We start from the raw sequence: 24,492 nt of genomic DNA, 5'->3' as shown, positions 1-24,492 counted from the left end.
ATGCTGGTCTATGCTGGTTTAGCTTGTGGTCACAGCATACCAGCACCAAAACACAACATATGCTGGTATGACCAGCATGGGATGCTGGTGCTAATGCTGGTTTAGCTGTTGCTGATGCTGGTTTGGTGCTGGTTTAGCTGGTGCTAATGCTGGTTTGGTGCTGGTTTAGCTGGTGTTCACTAGCAAACGAGCACCAAAACACAACATATGCTGGTCTTGCTGGTATGCTGGTTATTTCTGCAGGGGCAGAGGATTCTGGGCAATGCAGGCATCCGAAACTGACTGCGTCTCAAACCTACTACTCCCATACTATATAGTGTCAGAATCCTGCCAGATCCTTGTTTGTATTTAGATCTAGTCAGCATGGCAGGGTTCTGACAGTACAATGTTTTATGTGGGAGATGCGTGGTTTTAGTATTGGTTTATTCTGACCATGCATTTCCCGGGTCTCGTAACTTTTTCCCCGATCCCTTACTTAAGATTATTTCCAGGTGTATGTCATTTACTTTCTCCCTTTTTAAGAGTCCTTGTGTTTGTTGTCCAGTGCGGGTTCGTCTGTGTCATGTTGTTGGTAATAAGTGTCTACTACAGTAAGTCTTGCAGTATATTTATCTTATGTTCCAGTTCGTGTTTTGTTTAAGTAATAGTGTTCAGTGTAATTTTGTTTGATTTGTGTTTGCCCTGTTCTGTTTGCCCCCTCGTGGGTTTTTGTTTTCCTTTTTTTACCCTGTTTGTTTTAATAAAGTCCTGTGTTTCATCACGTCCGCATTTGGGTTCTTCTTCGTTTCAAATTCCTGACATACAGTACGCAAAGAGTACGAGAAGTAGTGCTGTTCACCTACTATATAGGTGTGTTCGAGTTCATCCGGCGCTGCGCAGACCGATCGGCGAGGTTTGCCACTTGCAGTCGAGGGAGGAACTGAAGACGGAGCCGTCAAGCCGGACACCTGCTGCTTGCCGTAGTGACGTGTGCGCCGTGTTTCCTTGTTTTTAATCGCAAATGAAGTGAATTAGATGCTGAATTTGATCAATCACGTAAAGCTGTTACGTCATCACAACTCCGGGCAGCCGCTCTGGAGAAGCTGCACCGGCTGAGCTAGCCGGCTACTCTCGAAATGCTCTCGCGGTACTTAGAAACCATATGACACAGTCACGTGCCTGCAGTGCCAGCTGAAGTCGGACAAAAATACTAACCGGAATGCACTGCTTCAAGTCAAACAGCATCAGGTTTAACATTGTGTCTGATTGAATTTACTACGTTAACTCGCAGTATTTTATACCAAGGTCAAGGGTTTGATATTGCATATGAAAAACATGTACATAAGTAACCCAAGTTAATCAGTTTGATCAAATAAAAAAGCAGATTAAAACATAAAAAAGGTCTTCCATATCAATTCAATTTTATTTATAAACTGTAGCACTTTTCACATTCAAAGCAGCTTTACATTAATAAACCTGACTCCCTAAACTCCTAGGAGAAAAAAAACCCTAGAGAGAGAGCCAGACATCGCTGATTCTATAGAGAACTTACGTTATATTAGATACTTTATTTTACAACTTTAAAATATAAAAAGATTAAGAATTAAAAAATTTTTTTTAAATGTGTTCAAGGATGAGACAGGATCTGCATCAGACGTTCAGCCAGCGGTCTGTGTTCATGAAGTCTGAAATACAACCTGAAGATGAGAAAGAAAGGAAATGTCAACATTTAATTTTTAGTCATCATATTTATAGTATATCTAGAACCTTAAAGCCACAATATCAGTGGCGGCTCGTGACTGCTCATCCGAGGGATGCTAATTAAAAATAAGTGTTCGGAGTGTCATGTGTGTTGCTTGCGTTTTTAAAATATTTGTTTGTTGCGTCATGTGAACCATGTGCATCACGTGTTTTGTCAAAATAAGTGCCTGCTGCACACACGTCAAAACCATTTAGAGACGCTCACGTTCACAAAATACACGCAAGACACTCCCTTAACAGTAAACTTTGATTATGCACGAGATTATGCGATTATAGTTAAAAAAAGCATTCATTCATACCTCCTTCAAACTCCATACGTCTCAGGATGATGAAAACAGCATCTCCAATCATTCCCCTCTCCTTCAGTCATTCAGCTTCATCCTTTTCATTTTTGTGTGGATAGTGCCCTGTAGTGATGAAAATGTACATTTAAAACAATCTTACTATACAACTAACTACACAAAATAAAAAGCATGTAATCTGCAAAATGCAGTTTCCTTCTTGAAAAGGTCTGTTACCTCATTTTGTATACGAGTAGCTCTTCTTCGTCAGACTCAGTTTTAAACCAGTCATGATCTAAGATCTGCTTGAGCGTCGGACGATCACTTCGATTCTTGGCCAGGCACCATCTTAACAGATCACAGATTTCTGTACAAGATTTATGAGAGAGCTGGTTAGTCATCATGACACACAAATGACAATAATGATCATGGCATAAAGAGACGCTTTTGTTGTCATTTAATAATACTGCAAAAAAGTCTGCCTGTCTGTCTATCATCTAAAGCAGTGGTTCCCAACCTTTTTAGCCCCAAGTACCCCCACAGCCCTATCAGTAAGGCTCAAGTACCCCTTCATCGAAACTAAACAAAGTTGTTTTTAAAGACAAATAATTAGTAATATTAATTAATTAATTGATTTTAAACATTAAAGTAAAAAGCACTGACTGATGAAGCATGTTTATTTCAACAAACCACTATCATTGCGATCAGTGTTTGCATTTTATCAGCTCATTTGCATTTTAAAAGACACACCCAAAAAATGGCACATTTTGCTCAAGCCTACAAAATGAATTTTGAGATGCTATAATTAATTATCTGTAGGGTGTTTAGATGTAAAACTTCACATATGGACTCTGGGAACGCCAAAGACTTATTTTACAAATTAAAAAATTTCATCATATGACCCCTTTAAGGGCCAGATACTAACAGCTTGCGCAAGCCATCATTTTGGCGTTAAATAACGACTGAACTTACTAAAGACACGCAGTAGATATTTAGCTCTGAAAATGTGTTATTTTTGCGACCTTATTGCATATGCACTTGTGGAAGTTTTCCTACATTAACATTAATGCGAGGAGAGTATTAAATTTTGCCAGAGGAACATTACATACTTTAAATATATATATATATATAGTTTGCCAAGCCATGCTATGTTTAATTTGCTGGAGAAAAGAGGAGAAGTCACGAGGAGAAGTCAAATCAGGTATTTCAAAACCTCTTTTACCCGTCATCTTTCGTCCTCCGGTTCTTACTTTTACTTAGCTGGAATTTCACACTCCGCAGTCCGCATTTTCATTGCGATGTCCTGCCGAGGTCTCTTATTTGCGACCCTGTACTAATTTGCGCTGCTCTTATAGATTGCAGTGGTCATTAGAGAAATGTGCTTATTTCATTATTGTGCCTGTGTATTTTATTTGCGCCTTTGTAGTAAATCACACGCAAATTTTCCACTCCGGCGCTTATTTGGAATTGAGCTCTCACGTCCTTTTTAGTAAATGCCCTAAATTTACTAAAATCTCAATTTAAGTTACTGATAATTAAAGTGTGCAAATAATTTAAATTATTCTGTTAAAATATAAAGAGAAACAAAATGTGTTAAGACATTCTCTATTAATACAAAAGACATCATACCGGACAAAATATGTTAGCCAAAAACAATGCAAAAGTTATTTTGCATAATTTGAAAATGCAATGGCAGCGGGAATGAATATTATAACATTATTTGAACATTATTTATAGTTAATAAACTTTGTGTCTTTAGAAACTATTCAAGTTCACTGAAAATAGTCAGATCGTTCTTGAGCTGGACATCGCTATTGCGTTTGGGATCATGCAGCGCATTTACTCTTGAGTCTTGACAACAAATTATATTAATGATAAGATTAAAACTACAAAGTTGTCCTTTTTACAATGCTTTCCTCACAAAAATCAATCTTAGGTAAATGACTGGACAAACGAAAGACATTTTTATTAAAAGTAAATGATCAAAGCAAAATGTAAATCTTTTCGCGTACCCCCTGGAAACTCTTCACGTACCCCCTGGGGTACGCGTACCCCCGGTTGGGAATCACTGATCTAAAGGGACCCTGGTCTAGGGCTGGGTATCAAACGTCGATACTTTTATGGTATCAAACGAAAAACTTTGATACTTTGAGTATCGAAAAATGATTTCGGTGCCAAATTTCGGTTCCAAAAGCCAAGCGGCTGTGTCTGTGTGAGCCTGTACTTGCATGTAAGGACCTAAAGCGCCGGCGATTGGCTGTCCACCACCACGTGACGGAGAAGATTTCGGAAGATACTCACAGTCACCCAACACACGTGTAAAAAGGATACAATATGAGAAATGTACAAAAAGGCTTTGTGACAGTCTAACCAATTGAGTGAGCGCAAGTATTACCGTGCTGTCTCCGTGAAAGTCAACCAAAACGGCGTTTCTCCTAAAGTGACGAGGGGTTTCAATTTAAAGCACGCGCGCAGCCTGTGTCTCTCAATGCTTGTTACTCGTGCCTGGTTCCGCAGCATCGCAAGACTTCATGCCCTCGTCTCCCAAAATGGACGATGCGTTTAAACCTATTTTTTACAGTCTATGGTTTAAAGTTGATGCACATGCGCAGCCCAACACTGCTTACAAGCCTGGCTTATTATTTTAAACAAACTAAAATTCAATTTAACGCATTTGCTACTCATTTTAAAAATCCCAAATGTAGGCTATTTAATATTTTGATAATTATGAAGTTGAGTATTACAGTTCTTTGTTTACAAAAACAAACAAACATGCATACAAATCTTCCCAGTGAAACTCAGTCACCCATTTAAATATTTTAACTTTTTGTCAAAGTTGCAGCATAATGAACTCACTTATTTCAATTCCGCTAGTCCAAGCTAAAGACCATTTTACATTTCATAAAATAAAGCAGTGTTAGTTATATTCTTAATTTCTTTATTTTTGTTTCCTTATTTTCATAAAACAAAAACAGATAAGTGTGTCTGCTGGCGCACCCCTATCCAAAAGCACAACCAGTTGTATTAATAATGTTACCCTGAGTGAGAAATGTTACCAGAATTTGTTTTGATTAAGGTGAAAAATAAAAGTTTTGTGTTTAATGTATTTTTGTTAATGTTTAAATGGATTTTAAAACATATGGTATCGGGAAAAAGTATCGTTAGGAACCGGTATCGAAACTGAGGTATTGAAATTGGCACCGGATCGAAAGATTTTGAACGATACCCAGCCCTACCCTGGTCACAGACAGACAGTACCTCAGGTTAAGATGATGGCACAGTGATGTAATACATCGGCGAGCCACTAAATGACTGTTTAGCTAAACACAATAAAATCTAACATCTTGCCAGACGGACCGTATCATCTGATAATATTTATTGTGGATTTGATCAGAGACTTTGTGTGTGCATGTTGATCAGTCATTTTCACTCACCCTTTGATAAATCCTTCTCAGTTGTCTGCAGATTCCCGGAATGAAAGTTCTTTAAATCATAGGGGTAATCTCCAAGCATCATGAAGTACAGCACAGAACCTAAGGCCCAGACGTTTGCTGGCACAGCGCGGAATTTCTTGTAGATCTCAGGCGGGGTGCAACCTAGAGCTCCTGTACACAAAACATCATGTTGAGTCATTTTGTAAAAGAAACAACAGGTTTATACGCTTTATTAAAAAATGCAGCTCACCCGTAAAGTCATCGGAATCACAGACATCATCATGCGTCAGATAATGTCCATCCCCAAAGTCAATTAACTTCAGGGTCATTGTTGATTGCTGCACCAAGAAGTTTCCGGGATGGATGTTGGTGTGGAAAACTCCATTATCCAGACAGTGTTGCACTGCCAGTACCGCCTGACGCATGAGATGTCTTGCTGTATTTTCACTTAGTCCTCTATGACTTGTAACAAAATCCCTCAAGGACTCGCTGTGCAGTGGGTACTCCAACATGAGCGTGTAAAAGTGTTTAGTCTCGTACCAGTCATACATCTGTATGACATTGGGGCATGAGGGCGCTTCTCCTAACTTAAGCAGCAGCGCCACTTCTGTAATAAGTGGTTTGGGGTATCCAGGCTGGAGAAAAAAATGGTCAACAAATTACAATTAGATAAAACAAATATCTTGTATTGGTGCGTAATCGCTATACTGTCTATTTTCTGTTTAGTTCATTTCATCAAATTTTATGACAACTTACAATCTGAAGAGTGCTTTCATTCTTTCGTTTGTTTATTTGCTTGATGGCAACCTGTAAAGAGAAAAACAACAAAAGTTAATTTCTCTTGAGCTGACTAAAGCGGCTCACCTGATACTTCACACATAACTTTAAGGTTTGAGAATCTACAAACTTTAAAACATGGTTTAGATCAAGTGAACATACAAATTTCAGCAAACATTGTGTTTGATATAAATACGAGTGCATTACCGGAGTGTCATCCGATATACGGATCCCTTTGTACACTCTGCCATCGCAACCTTCCCCAAGCACTTCATACAAGAGTTGATATTCAGAATCAAAAGGCTCTGAAAAACACACAGAAAAATGATGAGGTGACAGTACATGTTAACACTCATATACTCACAGATGAAAGGTACAGCATACATTTCCAGGTACAGAAGAATATGATGAAGAAACCATTTCACTTATTGATGCAAAGTAGGAGTAATGAAGTCAGTACACTCACCTCTAAGCAATGAGCGTTTAGCTCGTTTCTTCTCGCTTGGCGGTTCAAAAGCTTCTTGAACAACATCTATAACTTTTGGCCTGACAACTTTATCATCTTCTGGCGAGGGATCTCTGGGATTTTCAAGGGCTTTTGGTGGGGTAATTTTAAATTTAGTTGGGTTACGAATCCAACCTATTGCGGGTTTTCCAACAAATTTTCGTCTGCGAGTTTTAAATCTCGCTGGGATAGGATCCTCAAAATCTTCTGGCAAGGGATGTCTGGGATTTTCTAGAGCTTTAAGAGCTTTTGGCCTGGGATTTTTACAACCTTTTGCCTCAGGACTTCCAACATCTTTTGACCCAGGATTTTTTGCTTTATTTGGGTCAGGATTTCCACCACCTTTTAACCCAATATTCTCTGGAATGGCACCTAATGTCTGTAGCCTGGCATTGGCTGCAGCGATGCCACCAGAACTGGCCAGATCCACATCATCCATGGCATCAGGAAAAGCTGGATTGGCATCTTTTTTCACTTTACTCTTCCCTTTTTTACTCCAAGGGTTGTGAAATGAGCGGCTCTTTGAAGCCTTTTGTTTTTGTTTCTTTAAGCCAACACTCTTCGATTGAGAATCTGCCAGATCAACAACTTCCCTGGCATCAGGGATAGCTGGATCGGCCTCAATCTGTGAAGTCGGCATCGACTCCACTTTGCCCCTCCGGAAGCATCCAAAGAAGCGTTGCGTCAATGTCATGCGTTTATCCGGACGAATCTTTGGTTTTGATTGGGGGCCGGCCAGAGCAGGAACATCCATGCCAACAGGAATATCTGAAATAGCCTTGGGCTGTTGAGTTGGCACAACAGTCACTTTTTCTCCCTGGAGGTTAGATTTGCGGCTCTTTGAAGCCTTTTGTTTCTGTTTCTTCGGACCAACGTAGGTCTTTGACTGTGATGCAGGATCAACAACTTCCCTAACATCAGGAATAGCTGGATCCGCTTTAAGCAGGGGAGTCGGCACTGACTCCACCTTGCCCCTCCGGAGACAGTCAAAGAATGCCATTCGTTGTTTTTCCGGTTTGATCTTATTGTTTAATTCAGAGCTGGCCAGACCAGCACCATCCTTTACATTAGGATTAGCTGAATGTGCATTAAGCTGTGGAGAAGACCAGAGGTGGGTCAGACAGACGGACAGACAGATAAATGTTTCCAGACATGTTTAGAAGCCATGTTTCCATCCAAGGCTTTTTAGCAAAAAAATGCTTTAGCGCATAAACGCAATGTCAATACCTCAAAAAATATATATATATAAAAAAATAGCTTTAACGCAAATAAATGTGATGTCACATGATAGATCTTCATCACGCACAACCTCTGAAGGGCATAACAGCAAACAATAGGCGCTCTTATTGCAGCCTGAGACTTTCTGTTTTGATTTGCAGAGTCGATCCTCCATATACACAGAGCTGCACTGAACTTACTTCATGAAGTGCTGAAATGTCAATCACTTATCCATAAAATTATTCATGTTTATTCTCCTAAATATTAAATTTTTTGTCCTCATAATCGGGTCATTTTGGTGAAAGCACATTTATTTTAAATTACCGAGACCACAAACATCAGACTGGACCTGGCTAAGCTTTTATTGTAAAAGCATTAGAGAAATTAGGTAGATAATTTGCTCAAGATCAGATTTTTTGTGATACACCAAAAGTAATGTCGCTTTCATCATTCGTGATATCACCACGGACACCATTTTAGCACCATTTAAATAGAAAACCTTTAATACGTATATTCACTTGGTCGATAACAAAACCTGGATGGAAACATGTCTATAAATGGACAGATAGTTGTATTAAATGTAATGATGTAACAAACCTCTGAAGGAATCAGTGTTTCCACTTTATCATTATGAAGGAATGGCTGCTTTACTTTATTCCATCCCTTCTTTAATGATTTCAAGACTTTATTCTCGCATTTTTCTACACCAAAAAAGAAAAACAAAAACAAATGATAAACTATTAGAAAATTCATTATGACAAAAGAGAATGACAAAGAACCGTGGTCAGTAATAATACTTAATAAACACATTTAACAAACTGTCCACCCAGATACTATTTGATTAAATATGTATATGTAATTGAGTATCTAATTCTTTATAACAAATTCCTAAAAATACAGCAATGATTATTGCATTAATAATGCTGTTAAAATAAGAGTTTAAAACACACTAGAAAAATGGTCTAAACTTAATATCTTATTGTAAGATGCTTTATTTTACTGACATTAATGTAGTAAGATATCAGTATCTGCAAGGGCCAACAAAACTATTGAGGAACAAACATGGTACAGATTTAAAGATTGTCAGGAACACAAAATTTCCATCTGACCTGTGGGGCTGTTCGCCTCCTCAAATGCAGGAGTAAACTCCTTTACTCCTCCTCGTGGATGTGAACTCCCGGCGCGTCTGTCTAACAAATGTCCGTTGTTCGGGACAATGTCAGGGACCGCACTTGGTAGGACAAAATCCATTCCACCATCATCACATCTCCATCCCAACACTGCAATTCAATAAATAATGTTATGAAATGAATGCTTTAACTGAAGTGATCAATATGTGTCTAAAACTTGTCACTTATTTTAATCTATTATTTATTCAACTGTACAAAATAATTCAATAAAGTAATGCCTTCATTTGAAATTATAATTTTTCTTTTTGTCTAAATTGTATTGAAGCAAGAGAGAACGTGCATTAATATTATTTTTGCTTTTCTCGTGATCATGACTTTATTTTCTGGGGATCTCGAGATAACAAAAAGTTGTTATCCTGACAATCCAAATGTCATAATGTAATTTCCTGTCCATAATATTTAGTGTATTTTAAAGTGAACTGCTGATGCATACGTGTAGCTAATAATTACATAAAGACTTATAAGATATATAAATAAGAGCTGTCCAAACTGAAAGGAACTTGCACTGACATATCTTAAAATACATCAGGGCCCTTTGTTTTGCCTCAAAATGCACACAAGTAATGTTTTTAGTAAGGCATGTTTGTTAAAACTAGTTATATTTCCTAAATAAATTAAGGCCTAGTCCTGGTTTAAGATATCTCTTCCCGGGAAACCACCCCATAATGTGTGTGAATTTAGGGACCATCTTCAAAGTAATAATGTACGATTCTATCTTTAATAGTAATTAACAATTATATTAATAACTATATAAGTAAAAGTGTACATAATAGCCGACAACCATATGAAAACAGTTGGGTTTGTGACTGTTCGTTGACTAAAAGTTATTCCATTTAAATGCTGTATAAAGTAGAAACGTGTATATTAAGGAGTAACTTTAGAGACGGTCCCTAAATTCACCACTATCAATTTGTCAACTACATACTGACGGATCGATTTCATCTTAAACGAATCCCTGATCTAAGTAAAACCTAATTTGTTCATCCCCTAATTTACCAAAATATACCTCTGCTGTCATCAAACAATACAACCCGTTCATGTACATACATATTAAGAACCCAAGAGCTTTCATCACATCACAAAAAATACAACTTTTGTTAACTTGAGATAACGAGAAATTAAGTTGTGATCATGAGAAAACAAGCAAGCAAAAATAAAAATAGTACACAACATTGGCTTCAGTAAATGAACAAAACAGTCTGGATAACAACAGTATGCACTGCTAACTATTTATTATGTTATACATCCCTTACGAAAATGAAACATTTACATCCAACAAATGGTTAACGGTACTTTATTAAAACCATTGTTACCACAAAATAACCATGGCTTTGCTAATAGTACTCAATACACCAATAAACATGGTTACTACACTTTTACCTCATAAAAACCATAGTTAATTTTCGTGAGGGATAATAAAACACAAGACCTCATACGGCGTAATTCTTATCTTAAATTGTGAGGATTATTAATTCTGGTCGCTTTTTGTTAAATTAATGGAATCAAAATTTGTTTGCGTATTCTGCCGGTCAAGAAAAACGGCGGGTAAAATATCAAGTACACGAGCACCACCTGGTGTGTCTACATACATGTACACGTGCATTAACAACACAATAACTTTATGTAAACTTATCAGCATGAAATTCAGACTTTTTGCTTTAACTCGCATCTTACCTTTTTGGCGTTTCGCCTCATGTGTTGGATAAACATCCACCATCTCCTCCTCCTCCTCTCCTCCTTCAAATGGATTTAAAGAACCGGCAGCGCGCCCGACTTGTGACGAAAGTCCGAAATCAGGGACATAGTCAAAGTTCGGCACAGCATTCGGCAGATCCATATTTTCAACATCTGCTCCTTCCATGTCCTTGTCGGACAATGGTGTTACAGGACGAAACATGATGTGAAAAGATAACTGCAGACTTAACTGTGCTTAGACTCGGTTCACAGAGGGTTGAAATCTAAGTAAACTGTCTGTCCGTACACAGTGCGTCAAGCAGTTTAAAGTTGCGAACTTTTGGAAAGTCTGCAAATTCACTTGATAATCTGTACAGTAGCGTTCGGAGTCAACCAAAGGCAAGCGTTCAGATCAGTCAAATGATACCGGTTTCATCTGGCTGAGCGTTTTATAGGCACCGATTGTGATGTCATAATGTCTCTATGACAACGATAAGTTCTACAGTATGGTTGTCATGGAGTTTAATGACTTTGTTCTGTTTACGGTTCAACTGTGATGAGTTATATAAATATATATATATATTTATGTCCCTTGTGTTGTTTAATTAAAACTATTTACAACGTTTGGACTTTTATTGTAGATATATATATATATATATGAATATCATAAAATCTCTTTAATATGTCTTTATGCTTATTACTACTTTTTAAAATGTATTTTACAGTATGTATAGATGCTATTTTGTATTAATATATTTAGACCTATTGTGTTATTCATTTACAACCATTAGATGGCGCTATGTTAATTACCAGTAATGTTAAAAGAAGAGAGTATTAGTCGAGAGTAAAACACAGACATGCTCAGATTGTATGGAGATTTTATTTAAATCATCAAAAGGCATCAAAGGTCATATATTTTAATGCATGATACATACGAAAGTTTTTTTCATTGCTCAAAATCCTTCACACATATCAAATAGTTAAACACTGGCAAAAACAGACATTGGGGTGGTTTCCCGGACCGAGATTAGCTTAATCCAGGACTAGGCCTTAGTTTAATTAGGAAATATAACTAGTTTGAACAAACATACCTAACTAAAAACATTACCTGTGTGCATTTTGGAGCAAAACAAAGGGCACTGGTGTATTTTAAGATATGTCAGTGCAAGTTGTTTTCAGTTTGGACAGCTCTTAAAAATGTTTTAGTCTAGGACTAGTCTAATCCCTGCCCGGGAAACCGCCCCATCAAGTTAACTAATAATCCCTCATCCCTTACAGCAGTTGAAGCATCAGCAGTGTTACATATTGCTGGGTTTACTGCAGGGTTAAATTTACTAAACACTACTTAATATTAATTCCCCAAAACATTAAAGAACATTTGACATGTTGACTGATGAAGAACCAGGAGGGCCAGAGCACTGCAGATTTTAGCTCCAACCCTGATCAAACACACCTGAGCAAGCTAATCAAGGTCTTCATGATCACTACACAATCACAGGTGGGTAAGTTTGATTAGGGTTGGAGCTAAACTATGCAGTGCTCAGGTGAGGTGGCCTTTCTGTGTGCAGTTTACATGTTCTCCCTGTGTCAGCATGAATTTACTCCGGTTTCCTCCCAAAGGCCAAAAACATGCTAGTTAGGCAAATTGGAAATGTCAAATTGTCCCTCTCACCATGAAAATAGCCATAGATGCTGGAATGGCGTAAAGAATAAAGAAACTCCATGCGTCACATTTCTTGAATTTCTTGAAGATTTCCGCCTTTTACCACTACAGAAGCACAATACGACTTCAAATGCAGCACAGAAAAATTTAATAATAGTCAGAAACCAAAATGGAATTTTAGTGTAACACAATTTTTATTTAATTATTTTAATTAATTTGGAGAGAATCCTTTGGCTGCCAGGGATGGGTCCAAATCTCATCACTAAAACAGAAGAGAAAGTGTGGAGCACAAATTATAACATGTCTTTTATAAATATAAGTTTCTATTTTTGTCATTTGTGAAACAGTTCAGATAAGAAAATTATTGTAGCCAAATAAAAAAACAAACAAAGTTAAAGTGAATAAATAAATAAAAATAAATAAATAATGCATGCATTAATTGATAAAGCAAGCAAACAGAAGATTACATACCATACTGGACAGGGCTCCCAGTCCACCAAAATGTCTGCTTTGCTCTATTAAGGAAACAACAAAACAAAAAAGCAAACACATGAATTTCATTTTTAGCATGATGTTTAGATTATGTTTGGCTATAGGCATTAAGTTTAAGTAACACAGTGGGTCACTGTTGATATTTACAGCATCTGATCATGGATTTTTCTGTTCCTTCTTAGCCTGCAATTCAAAAAGACTAAACACAGAAAGTATCTACATAACAATTATGATATCAATGTTATTTATTACCCACAAGGAAGTACTTAAATCCTATATTAGACTCTGCATATGGTCTACACTATGCATTTCTTTTATGACTGTCTAACCTTTGTGACTGTTGTAAGTAGTTAGAGAAATAAGCAATAAAACTATAACAAATAACCAGGGGTAAAATAGCAATGTCAACACACTGATAAAAGCATCAATGTTTACGTACACTTACTCCTTTTAAGCTTTTTCTTATCAAGCATAAGCTTTGGTCCACCTGTAGGATAGAAGATTACAGTCCAGTCATATATCCACTAAGAAAAAACTCATTAATAAAAAAAAGACAAAATGCTTAGTTGTAATGTGTGCCTGGTACTAAACATGGGCATCAGAAACAAAAAAATGTGGGTGGGTCTAAAATATTTACTGGGGTAGATACCATTTTCTTGTATTCTGGTGCATTTTAATATTAAAAAAATGCTTTTATAACCTAAAAGCTTTGTTTAGCGTGTTGTGGAAGTGCATCATGCAAAGTAGTAAAAACAAAAACAAAATGGAGTTTAATTTATAGGGACTCTAAATTAGACAAGCGAAACGGATTTGAGGAAGCAGCAACTAAAACGTGGAACGCAGTTGAATTTATTAAGGCATTACTCTAGTGCAGTGTTCTTCAACCCTGCTCCTGGAGGACCTCCTTCCAGAATGTTTTAGATGTCTCCTTAATCAACACACCTGTTTTAATGTATCAGCTTGTTAGGAAGACATTCTGGAAGGAGGCTGATGAGTTGGTTCAGGTGTGAAGAACACTGCTCTAGTGGAATAGACTTGATTGACGGTGCTCTGATAAGTGAAAAGACTAAAGGTACATTCACATAAGCGACTTTGTCGCTCGTCTCTTCAAGAGGTCGTTTGGGGGTGTTTCTAAATCTGGTTGTCATAAACAAATGAGTAACGTCCACTCCAGTAACTGATAAGAGACGGATGACATGAACTCCACTGCTTTGCTCTCACTGGTAGTTGCTCCAGAAAATCGCTCATCATTTGCACAAAGTTAAGCTGCGTTCAGACTAGCAGTAGCAGTGCGACGCGATTTCATTTATTTCAATGGAAGCTTGGTGACTTCTGTCGACCCGACTGACAATGGCCATTGGCTTCTGAATGGGTGCGTCAAATTTGAGACAAGGTTGAGAAAAGTTTAACTTTATACAAATGATGAGCTACTTTCTGAAGTGACTACCAATGACAGCAAAGCAGTTGAGTTCCTGTCATCCATCTGTAGTCAGTTACTGGAGTGGACGTTAATCATTTGTTTATGACAACTAGATTTAGACACTCCCCTAACGACCTATTTGAAGGAGACGAGCGGCACAGTAACAAAGTCAAACGTAATATGTATGAGGCTTTAAACTTTTCTTAAATTTGTCGTCCGGCTGGACATCTCCAATCCGGTCGCCAAAGGTCACTGTCGCTCGTGTCATCGAGCTGGCATTGAAATTAATGAGATCGCGTCGCTCTGCGCTAGTCCCTGCTTGTCTGAATGCAGCTATATGCACTAAGATGCATTCTGGTCGATCGGATTACAAGTGGACTACACTAAACACAGGTTTAAACAGTGTTCAAAACGTTTTGGGCTCATCCACTTTCGACCACATTCAGAGGTAGGCTTTCATTTTGTGAGCATGTAAAAGTTGTGCAAGCTTATTTCATCAATGGCTCTGAAATATCAGAAAAAGCTCTTACATAAACATGTACAAAACACTGTGCAGCATGTTTACTAACACCACAAGCAGCAGACTTTGACATAATTAGTTTGCGTCAATTTAAACCCGCCAATTCTCCCGCTCACTTTTAAACGAAAGCAGAGGGACTCGCTCAGTTTCTCACAGTAATTAGGATGAAGTGGTCGAAAGTGGACAAAACAGATCAAGTCAAGGTTTATTTATATAGCACAGATTTAACACAACTGTAGTGTGTTAATCCATCTGTAAAACAGATCAATTTAAATACCACCAATAATTACTCTACAAACATTATTTACATACCTGGCTTTTTCTTTTTGCGACAGAGTGCAAGATTTGTGACTGTGGCTGACCATGTGTAGACAGACACCTGTGGGTTTGAAGAAAGAAAATTACTCATTAACCAAATAAACCTTTAACTTCTTATTTCAAATACTGGACAATCACAACATCACTGTGCGGCAGTACATGCATAAGTGTGAAGTACATGTATAGTTATTGTGATTTAAAGTTTTAAGTTAAGTGTTTATAAACAAGGACATTAAGGATCTACTGTTTATATGATACTTAACATCTTCTGTTACTGTTTTTTTTTTTTAAATAGCCTTTTGTTATGGGTGCTCTATAAGCAATGTAACTGTGTTTCAGCTGGTGCCAAGAGTTTGCTTTACTTTTAAAAATGTCTATAGTGTATTGCATGTACAAAAAATGAAGCATGACCAAAATCAAATCTACTTTATGGTTGATCTGAGTGGCAAAATATTCTGGTGCGGCTGAACAGATTTATACAACGTTACATGTCAGCTTGTAAGTACAGATTAGTGCTGTCAATCTTCCTCTGTTATCCCATTCAAAGTACATTTCATAGTATTTTTAATATTCAAATTATCCCAATATATTGAATAGAGCTGGGCATAGATTAATCTAGATCAATCTCATTCAAAATAAAAGTAATTTTTTGCATAACATAATGTGTTTGTGCTGTGTGTAATTAATTATTATGTATATATAAATACACACACATTCATGTATGTATGTAAGATACATTTACATGTGTATATATATTTATTTATATTTTTATATATTTAAAATTATATATAAATAAAAAACGATATTTAAATAAAACATTTCTTAAATGTATATATATGTATGTGTGTATGTGTGTTTAAATTTACATAATATTTACACCCATTACAAACTCATATATTATGCAAAAAATTACTTTTATTTTGTATGAGATTAATCTAGATTAATCTATGCCCAGCCCTAATATTGAAATCTTAAAAAGTAGCCTAGTCACAGGCCTGTAATAAGCACATCTAATCATTCAATTGTGTCTTTATGAAACAAGAAAAACTATGACCATATTTAACACCTACAGCTACAAGTATAAGTGTAATAATTGACTCCGGTCCTTTGAATTATTTGAAATTAATGTACACCTGCGGTGTGATACTTCACTTTGCATCATGCCACATTACCACCTTGAATGTGCATTATTTTTGAATATTCGACTGCCCGTCATCAATTATTCCTAACGTAAAAAAAACATAGGAATAGTAATTTTGCACTTAAGATTTTTTTGCACTTACAAATGACAATCCACATTGTGTGTTTTTTGATGTCTTGATGACACATGACAAAGACACCTATTTTAATGTCAGAAAACCCTATAACATGACATGTTTGAGTTCATTTTCGCAACTTGATTTCATGCGTCCTGCAATGTGACCATTTCACATGCACACAATGCAATGTTGATGCTGAAAATATATCAGCCTTAACATGAATAAAGCTCTATGGGAAAACACTGGACAACAGGTAGCGTTAAGGTAACCCATAGGTTAAATACTTGAAACCCAGATATAAATGGCAACTCTTAAAATCTGTCTTAATTACCTTGGCCCTTCGTAGTGCTCGCCTGCTCCAGCTGCCCTTCCATAGTGTTCACTGCCTCCACCTGTCCCTCTGTAGTGGTCGCCTGCTCCACCATGTTTGTCATCTCTTCCAGTTGTTTGCATTCTCCAGTGCGTCACAGGGTGTGAGGTGCAGTGTAACCAGCTGATCATAATGCCACTGGAATCCTGGGTCCAACCTGTGCAGGTTAAATCATATGGATGTTTTAAAACATAAGACTTTAAAGGGATAGTTGACCAAAACATGAAAATTCTGTTATAATTTTTGATCCTCATGTTGTTCTAAACCTTTATGAATTGTATTTCTTCTGTTAAACACACTTTGTGTTCATTAGAAAAAAGAATCCCTTTAACCATGGGATTGGGCTGTACCTCTTAAGTGTTTGAATCATATGGTCTAATTTTTCCAAACCAAATTTATTGGCACTTTAGATTAGAGCTGAGGTAATGATAGACTATTGGATGTATTAGATTATGTGCAAATCTATATTTGATTGATTCTATAGGACCATAACAAATACAATATATCTTTTGATCAGGAAAAAACAGAGTGCTTATATATTATCAATTCAAAGAATAACACCAAGTGTGATGTTTGTTTAAAGAAAAATGTATGCTTTACGCTTTCAAGTTAGCAGCAGCGCAAGTGTATGATGTCTCAAGCCAACATTTGATGGTTTCCTTTTTTGCGTTATTTCTGCTAATGGTCCATCTGCATTGTAAGCTCTACATTTCATACACAAGAGTATAATGAGATTCATTTTCATTTGATTCAGTAACTGAGTGACCTACAAAAGGACTTTACAAATTTCAATTGATGTGTGTCCCTACAAACAATTGTTTAAGTCAGTGTGCCTAAACATTAAAAATGATGTTGTATGTGGGCAGAAAACAAATAAAATATGGCTTCTACAAAAAAAAACATTCCAAACATAATAATTCCTAAGTTAACATAGTATGTATTCAGGTATATGCTTGAACCAAGTTAACTATGGGTACCAAATCCCATCCGCTTGTTTGTCTGACATCACACAGCACCGCTTCCGGGTCCAAAAGCTCTATCAGATGCTGAGGAAATAAAAATACTGATATACAATCACAATTCTAACCTCTCTCTCTATGTGGACATCCCAGATGATCGTTCAGTCATGAGAGAATGGAGAATGTAGTGCACAGTGTGAGTTTATAAAAGCTTAGCTTAAATGCATGAAATCAGTAAACTACAATGTTGTAAATGTCTGTTTAGATTTCACTCAAAATCAGTGAAGGCGTGGACCTGGAAACGGTATTCCTTACGTCATAATTACCAAGTGGATTGTAGGCCAGTGTGCTGCAAGCTATAAATAGAAATGGACTTAAAAGTACACCATGCACAACTATCCATGTCTTAATTAATATTCATGATATATCGATCAATCACATAATCATAGTAGTTTGCTATCAAAATAAACGCCATAATTCTTCATCCCCAAATCTTGTGCAAATGCTTTCAAACCTCACAATACTATGCAGGTAAAAGCAGTGGACTGTAGAAATTGTTTGAGTCAGTTGTCTTATAAGTTGTTGTTTGCCAAATCTTACAGAATGGTTTGATGGAGTGCTGTTTGACTGTGTATAAGGTTAGATAAATATTGAAATACTTCACGTTTCGAAAAGATCCAGTGTTGTGCTAACAAACTTTGTGGTTATTTAAAAACAAAAACCTCTCCCAACGTTTTACTGTCAATGAGTTTAGGTGTTGATGACTGAATTTCAGTTTTATGGAGTGAGCTATCCTTTCAAAGGGAACATTTCACAAGACTTGGCGGCCCCACAGTATGTATGTAAAGTTTTAGCTTAAAATACCATATAGATAATTTATTATAACATGTTAAAATAGCCACTTTGTAGGAGTGGAATCTTTTGACATCACAAGGGGAGCCAATGACCTATTTTTTCCACATGCTTGCAGAAAATGGTTTGTGTTACCGTTTTTTTTTTTTTTAAATTTTATAGGTTGATATAAACACTGGGGCCCCAATTATAGCACTTTTACATGGAAAAAGTCAGATTTTCATGATATGTCCCCTTTAAGAATTTAATATTGATCAAATCTTTTGCCTACTCAACACAAGCTGTGAACTGTGACTTTAAAAATACAGTGCATGCATCTCACCTTCACAAAGGTATTCATAAAAGGAACCGATCTTCTGAAGGTAGTCCTGGGCATAGGCGATAATCTCTCACACTTAATATTTTGCTTCTTGGTCTCCTTTTCACGAAGCAGAACTGGCTTTGTATCCAGTAGCATGAAGTTTGTCAAGCTGCAATGACAACATTGTGTATTTACTGAATGGAATATTGGTTAATGTCATTCAGGATATTTTTTACTTCATGGTGAGTTTAGCTTTTGTATAACCAAGTATGTGAAAACAGGAAAGAGAAATACATTAAAAGAAAACAGCAAAAACATAAATGACATCATAAGGTTATAATAGAACTTTCTGTAACGTTAGTAGGTTTGGCTGGTACTATGGTAACTATTGTGCAATTGGACAGTGACAATCTACTGTATAAATTTATTCAAAATAAAGGCCAAACGTTAATCATTAAATAGGTTGCTTTGGATGAACTACAGAATCTGCAAAAGTAGTATGAATGCAGTCTATTTGATAATTGTCATTCAGAGAATTCCCAAGTGTCACTTATATTTTGTTGTGGTAGATAATTTAGGACTGTGATGTGTTAAAGTGAAAATGTGTTTACTGAAGAGAATTGCCACTAAAATAAAAACAATATATTAAAAGAGATATACAAGAATATGTAAGAAATTCTACTTACTAGGGCTGCACGATAAATCGCACATGATTGTCATGCGCATCTCGTCAGTAAAGCCGGTTCTTTGATTAGTAGTACACCAACATCACCTGCTTTGAGATGGAGCAGCATTTACTACACAAAGCCATAGTTACCCGACAACCGGGGCAATCCCGCATTAATTATCGCCTGCGATATGTATGCGATATGGCCCAGCTTGCCAGTGAACTATGGCCCTGTGTAGTAAAAACAATGGCTCTTTAAAGTGCCTTTGGGTTTATAAAATAAGCAATGTTAAATCTAAGTTGTAACAGGTGATTCGATTGACAGGATCTGCAGGGAGAACAGAAAATGTTTATTATGTAATGTAAATTAGCTCTAATATAAGGCTTAAATAGTGTACCCCAATAGTGGGGATTCCTATTTTCTTACAAATATTATAAGACAAATATTAAAACTTTAGACTATATTAAGCTCACACAATAAAGCAATGACCACTTTAAGTTACCCTAATGTTGATAACCCTGCTGAAAAAAACAGCATCAAACCAGCATGGGAATTATTGGTCTATGCTGGTTTAGCTGGTGGTCACCAGCATACCAGCACCAAAACACAACATATGCTGGTATGACCAGCATGGGATGTTGGTGCTAATGCTGGTTTAGCTGGTGCTAATGCTGGTTTAGCTGGTGTTCACTTGCAAATCAGCACCAAAACACAACATATGCTGGTCTTGCTGTTTTTTTCAGCAGGGAACTTAAACTAGGTTAACGTTAGCTTCTTAATGGGACTTTAATTCTCTAACACGAAACGTTAGACTTCCCTTGCGAAAATTAAACATTGTTTTACTACAGTTAAGAAATAACCATGGATTTGAAAAAAAGTTAAACCATGTTTGGTTTAGTAAAACCATTTTGCAAATAATCGATACACACAAACCGTGGTTACTACACTTTTACCACAAAAACATGGTTAATTTTCGTACGGGTATGGCAATGTCAGCCTAATGCCAAAAGAAAGGCGTCAATTATAACATTTAAACAAATAGTGAACTTTAAACTTACCTGGACAGTGATTTACGCGTAATGAGAGAATCCCTGACAATTACGAGTACCGAAGAAGAAATCACCCAATAGCAAAGAGGACTGGCTCAGATTCCATAGCAACGGAGGCAGAGAGGATTCTGGGAAATGCAGGCGTCCGAAACGGACTTTTTTTTTTACAATCAAAGTAGAAACAATGAAAATTGATGGCCATAACATCGTATTGTTGAACTATCAAGCACACGTTAGTGTTCATGTGTTGAGAAAATATTGTGATCTGCAGCGGGCCCACATGTAGTTTTAGCTGGTGCCTTCACCATAGTAGATGTCGATAAGGCTCATAAATAAATTAATGATAAATAAAGTAAAACAATACAGCTCCCGGGTATTGCTGAAAAACACGAAAAAAATAATAGGACAAAAAACGTGGTGCAGGCACGAAAAATACTTCCTATTGAAATACATTAGATTGAAAGTCGTTCTGACTAGCCATATAGGGATATACAAGGAAATGCTTAAGTAAAATAAATAAATAAATAAATAAATAAATAAAAATAAATAACTACTAAATTATCCCATATATCGAGCTGCTTCGACAGCTGGCCTGACGTGATGACGTGTGTTTCTTCTTCTTTTGATTTCATGGCGGATTGCGAACCAACTTCATAGGTGCATACCGCCACCTACTGTGGTGAACGTGTGTTTCAATTTTTTTTTCCCGTGTATACATGTATAACATTGTCATACTAGGTTTGCATCAATTTACACACAAAAATAAATAAATAAATTGTTGTAGTCCATTCTTTAGCTGCAGAGAAACCGAAGAATGTAAAAAAGCTATGGCGCCATCTACAGATGGTATTAGGAATAGAGAATATGAATGGGCATTGTAGGCTCTACATTTTTCATAATTAAAAATTTAAAAAATTAAAATAAATATGATTTTTTTAAGAACCCTAGCATTGCATCTATCAGTTAAAGACAAGAAAATCTAAATAATTTAAAAATATGTAGCATGTTCACTATGAAAAATCTAACTAATGTAAATTTTCCATAAATTATTACAATGTAGTTGTAATACTGTATATGCTTACATTATAGGGTATTACAATTACATTATCAATTACAGCAAATGTATTGTAATTTTAAAGTATATAATATCACCAAAAATACTTTTTTTAAAATAAGGACTTTATGTGGGGTTACACCAAAATGCTGCCCTTATTACTTTTTTATTGTAATTAAGCAAATCAGTATATTTTTTTGATCAAATATAATAATTACTGTTCACTTAATTATTTAATTATCAGTAATTTACATAAATAGTTTTTTTGTTGTTTATTTGTTTTACCCACTGAAGTTGCAGAAGTCCCCTTTTATTCAGAAATCCAACAACATATGATTCAAAATATATGTGCTGAATGGATGCATTTTGAGACCACAGTTAATTTTTTTGGATTATTTTAAATTTACGTTGATATCAATTTGATGTCAATTTGACATCAACTGAACGCCTATAACATGACGTTGATTTGACGTCAACTCAATGTCAAACATGTTGGCCCATATCCTTACACAATCAATTTCAGCATGGAATAAAACTCATATTTTCACAAATTAACCACCAGAAGGACTTAATGTATAATCTAACTTTAAAATGATGCTTTGCAGCATCTTGATCAAATCTTGCCTAATATTTGACGTCAAATTGACATCAAGGTGCCCGCTGGGGTTGTTTAACTCATTTCCTTAATTTTTGCTCGGGAAGTGATTGAACTAAGTGGTGTGTTGTGTATAGATGTATGGCTTATAGGTTAAGTTACATTGTTTAATTTAAATGAGTTGCTATTTTTTGGCACAAAAGCTTAATTTCCACCAGGCTGATTGCACTGTATATGGTTGATTTAATATAAATTAGGCAGTGTGTTGTTATTTATTTCAAACCGTGCTCTGCTGAGAGTTACTTTTAGCCTACTTTATTTCAGGTGAACTGTTTTTGCACTACTGACTAGCCTAAATAAGACTGCCTGGCCTGGTTTGTCTAGCCTTTATTGAGCTATGTGTTGGTTGAACATGTTTAGACAGTGTTTTATTATTGCCTTCGCCGAAAATTGCAAAGGAAAGATGTCACTGTTTTTGCAGATTGTCTATTCTTTTTTTTACTCTTAGGTTTAATTATTATTTAAGTCATTTTATTCTAGGATAAACTATTGGCCCACTCACCGGCCCGCCCAAAATACAATTTCTGCTTACGCCCCTGCTTTGGACTAAATTACAGTATGTCAGTGTTCCATTTCTCTCATTATAGACACCTCATACATTGAGTGACAGAACACTCTGACTGGTCATGCTATATTTACATATTTAGTATTACCAGATTCAGCACAACCCCACCTTTCCAACAAGTCATCATATATGTTTCTATGATAATCCATGGCAAAGCAACCACAAAGTAAATGAAAACATTCTGCATAGATATTAAATTTGTGTAAGTCTGCTTATTTACGGTATGCGTTTATGTCATGTGTCTGTTTTTACCATACATCAAGATATTAACATCCAGTCTTTTCTCGTAAGTAAAGCAACTTCTTGACTACAAACATGCCAAATCTCAAAGCTCTCAGAGCTTGTATGATTGATCTGCACTAGTTTATATTAACTCCCATACGGACAGGCTATATTTTCGTCCTTTTTTTGTTTTGGGGTGTATAACAATATCTATTAATTAAACAATCTTAGCAGTACAATCTTTTGAGCCAAGAATCCTTTTCATATATGGGAGACCTTAGGGATGAGGAAAAACATTATTGGGTTTAGTTCTACCTCCGGTAGGGGTATCTCAAAAACGAAAGCACTTTTTGACCATTTGTCACTAGCCTATACGCGGGGTTCACATTAAATAAATAACATTTAATATAAAACAGGAAACAAAACACGAGTAACATACTACGGCGAGTAAAACAGGAACAGACAGGGAAGTAATGGCAATGATCCGGCAAGTGCACATACAACAGGCAGGGGTATATTATGAAAGTAAAACTGTGCCGTTGGATTTTGAATTCTAATTCTTAGCACTGAATTTTTTACATCAAATTTTTAACATTTTATTTTGATCTAAATCAGACTTTAAATTTTAAAAGCCACCAAATTTTTAGCACTGTTTTTTTGCCTATCACGTTTTTTTTAAATTCAGTGTAAAAAAAATCAATGTCTCAAAAGATTCAGTGTAAAAAAATTCAATGTCTCAAAAGATTCAGGCAAAAGGTTTATTTGCATTAACATACAAAATCTTGCATTTTTCACAGCTCGCAGATCGTATCATCAGTATATCAGGACACGTTTACATTTATCAACATAAATGTGGCTTCTGTATCTGGATGTGTGATCGATCCCATGACCCATGCGGGGAGATGCGCTGGATGAATAGCTGTCAATCACAAATGGCTACAACTGGCTTTACCATATGATTTAGAGTTGTCGCGGTAACCACAATCCCGTATCGTAAAGTGTTGCTATCTTTGTTTATCTGCAGCGTCCGCACTGCGGATGAATGTTTCAACCGGTGTAACTTTACCTGAACTTGACTTTCACCCGAATGCTTTTTGTCAACAACACAATCCATGTGAAACATAAGAATGACCATCCCGACTCCACTGTTTTAGTCTGCCTTAAAGGACAAGTTCTGTATTTTACACTTAAAGCCCTTATTTCAGATTGTTTATGATGAAATAGAACGGTTTTGACTGAAATTTCGACATATGCGGCTGCCCCGAGAATTTTTGGGTGTTTGTGTTTCACCTCCCACCTCTACAAT

The 24,492-nt window shown here is 36.3% G+C and overlaps 2 protein-coding genes across 8 annotated transcripts; both read right to left on the bottom strand.

Annotated features, from left to right (window-relative positions):
• Nucleotides 1-1,389: 1,389 nt before the first annotated feature.
• LOC129416381 (uncharacterized) lies at nt 1,390-9,929 on the bottom strand. The gene is made up of 10 exons (XM_073872844.1): nt 9,065-9,929; nt 8,553-8,656; nt 6,699-7,830; nt 6,440-6,537; nt 6,212-6,262; nt 5,706-6,090; nt 5,456-5,626; nt 2,259-2,388; nt 2,040-2,147; nt 1,390-1,676 (listed from the first exon to the last, which is right to left on the bottom strand). The coding sequence occupies exons 1-9, from the start codon at nt 9,204-9,206 to the stop codon at nt 2,126-2,128; spliced, it is 2,235 nt and encodes a 744-aa protein (XP_073728945.1). The 5' UTR covers nt 9,207-9,929; the 3' UTR covers nt 1,390-1,676; nt 2,040-2,125.
• Nucleotides 9,930-12,657: 2,728 nt separating this feature from the next.
• On the bottom strand, nt 12,658-21,386 carry LOC129416401 (uncharacterized). Of its 7 annotated transcripts, none has more exons than XM_073872859.1 (9): nt 20,700-21,386; nt 19,660-19,968; nt 18,995-19,142; nt 17,839-17,907; nt 16,823-17,018; nt 15,227-15,293; nt 13,414-13,461; nt 12,954-12,997; nt 12,658-12,744 (listed from the first exon to the last, which is right to left on the bottom strand). In XM_073872859.1, the coding sequence occupies exons 4-9, from the start codon at nt 17,846-17,848 to the stop codon at nt 12,690-12,692; spliced, it is 420 nt and encodes a 139-aa protein (XP_073728960.1). In that variant the 5' UTR covers nt 17,849-17,907; nt 18,995-19,142; nt 19,660-19,968; nt 20,700-21,386; the 3' UTR covers nt 12,658-12,689. The 7 variants fall into 7 exon arrangements, 6 of the variants coding, with proteins under 6 accessions (XP_073728960.1, XP_073728961.1, XP_073728962.1 ...); XM_073872860.1 differs by having other exon boundaries at nt 19,660-19,748; XM_073872861.1 differs by having other exon boundaries at nt 19,660-19,745.
• Between the last annotated feature and the right edge of the window lie 3,106 nt (nt 21,387-24,492).

This window comes from Misgurnus anguillicaudatus, chromosome 11 (genome assembly GCF_027580225.2).
Source record: "Misgurnus anguillicaudatus chromosome 11, ASM2758022v2, whole genome shotgun sequence".
In the NCBI taxonomy this organism is placed as follows: domain Eukaryota; kingdom Metazoa; phylum Chordata; class Actinopteri; order Cypriniformes; family Cobitidae; genus Misgurnus; species Misgurnus anguillicaudatus.
Note: the sequence above shows the minus strand (reverse complement) of the source record. Positions and strands in the feature narration are given on the sequence as shown.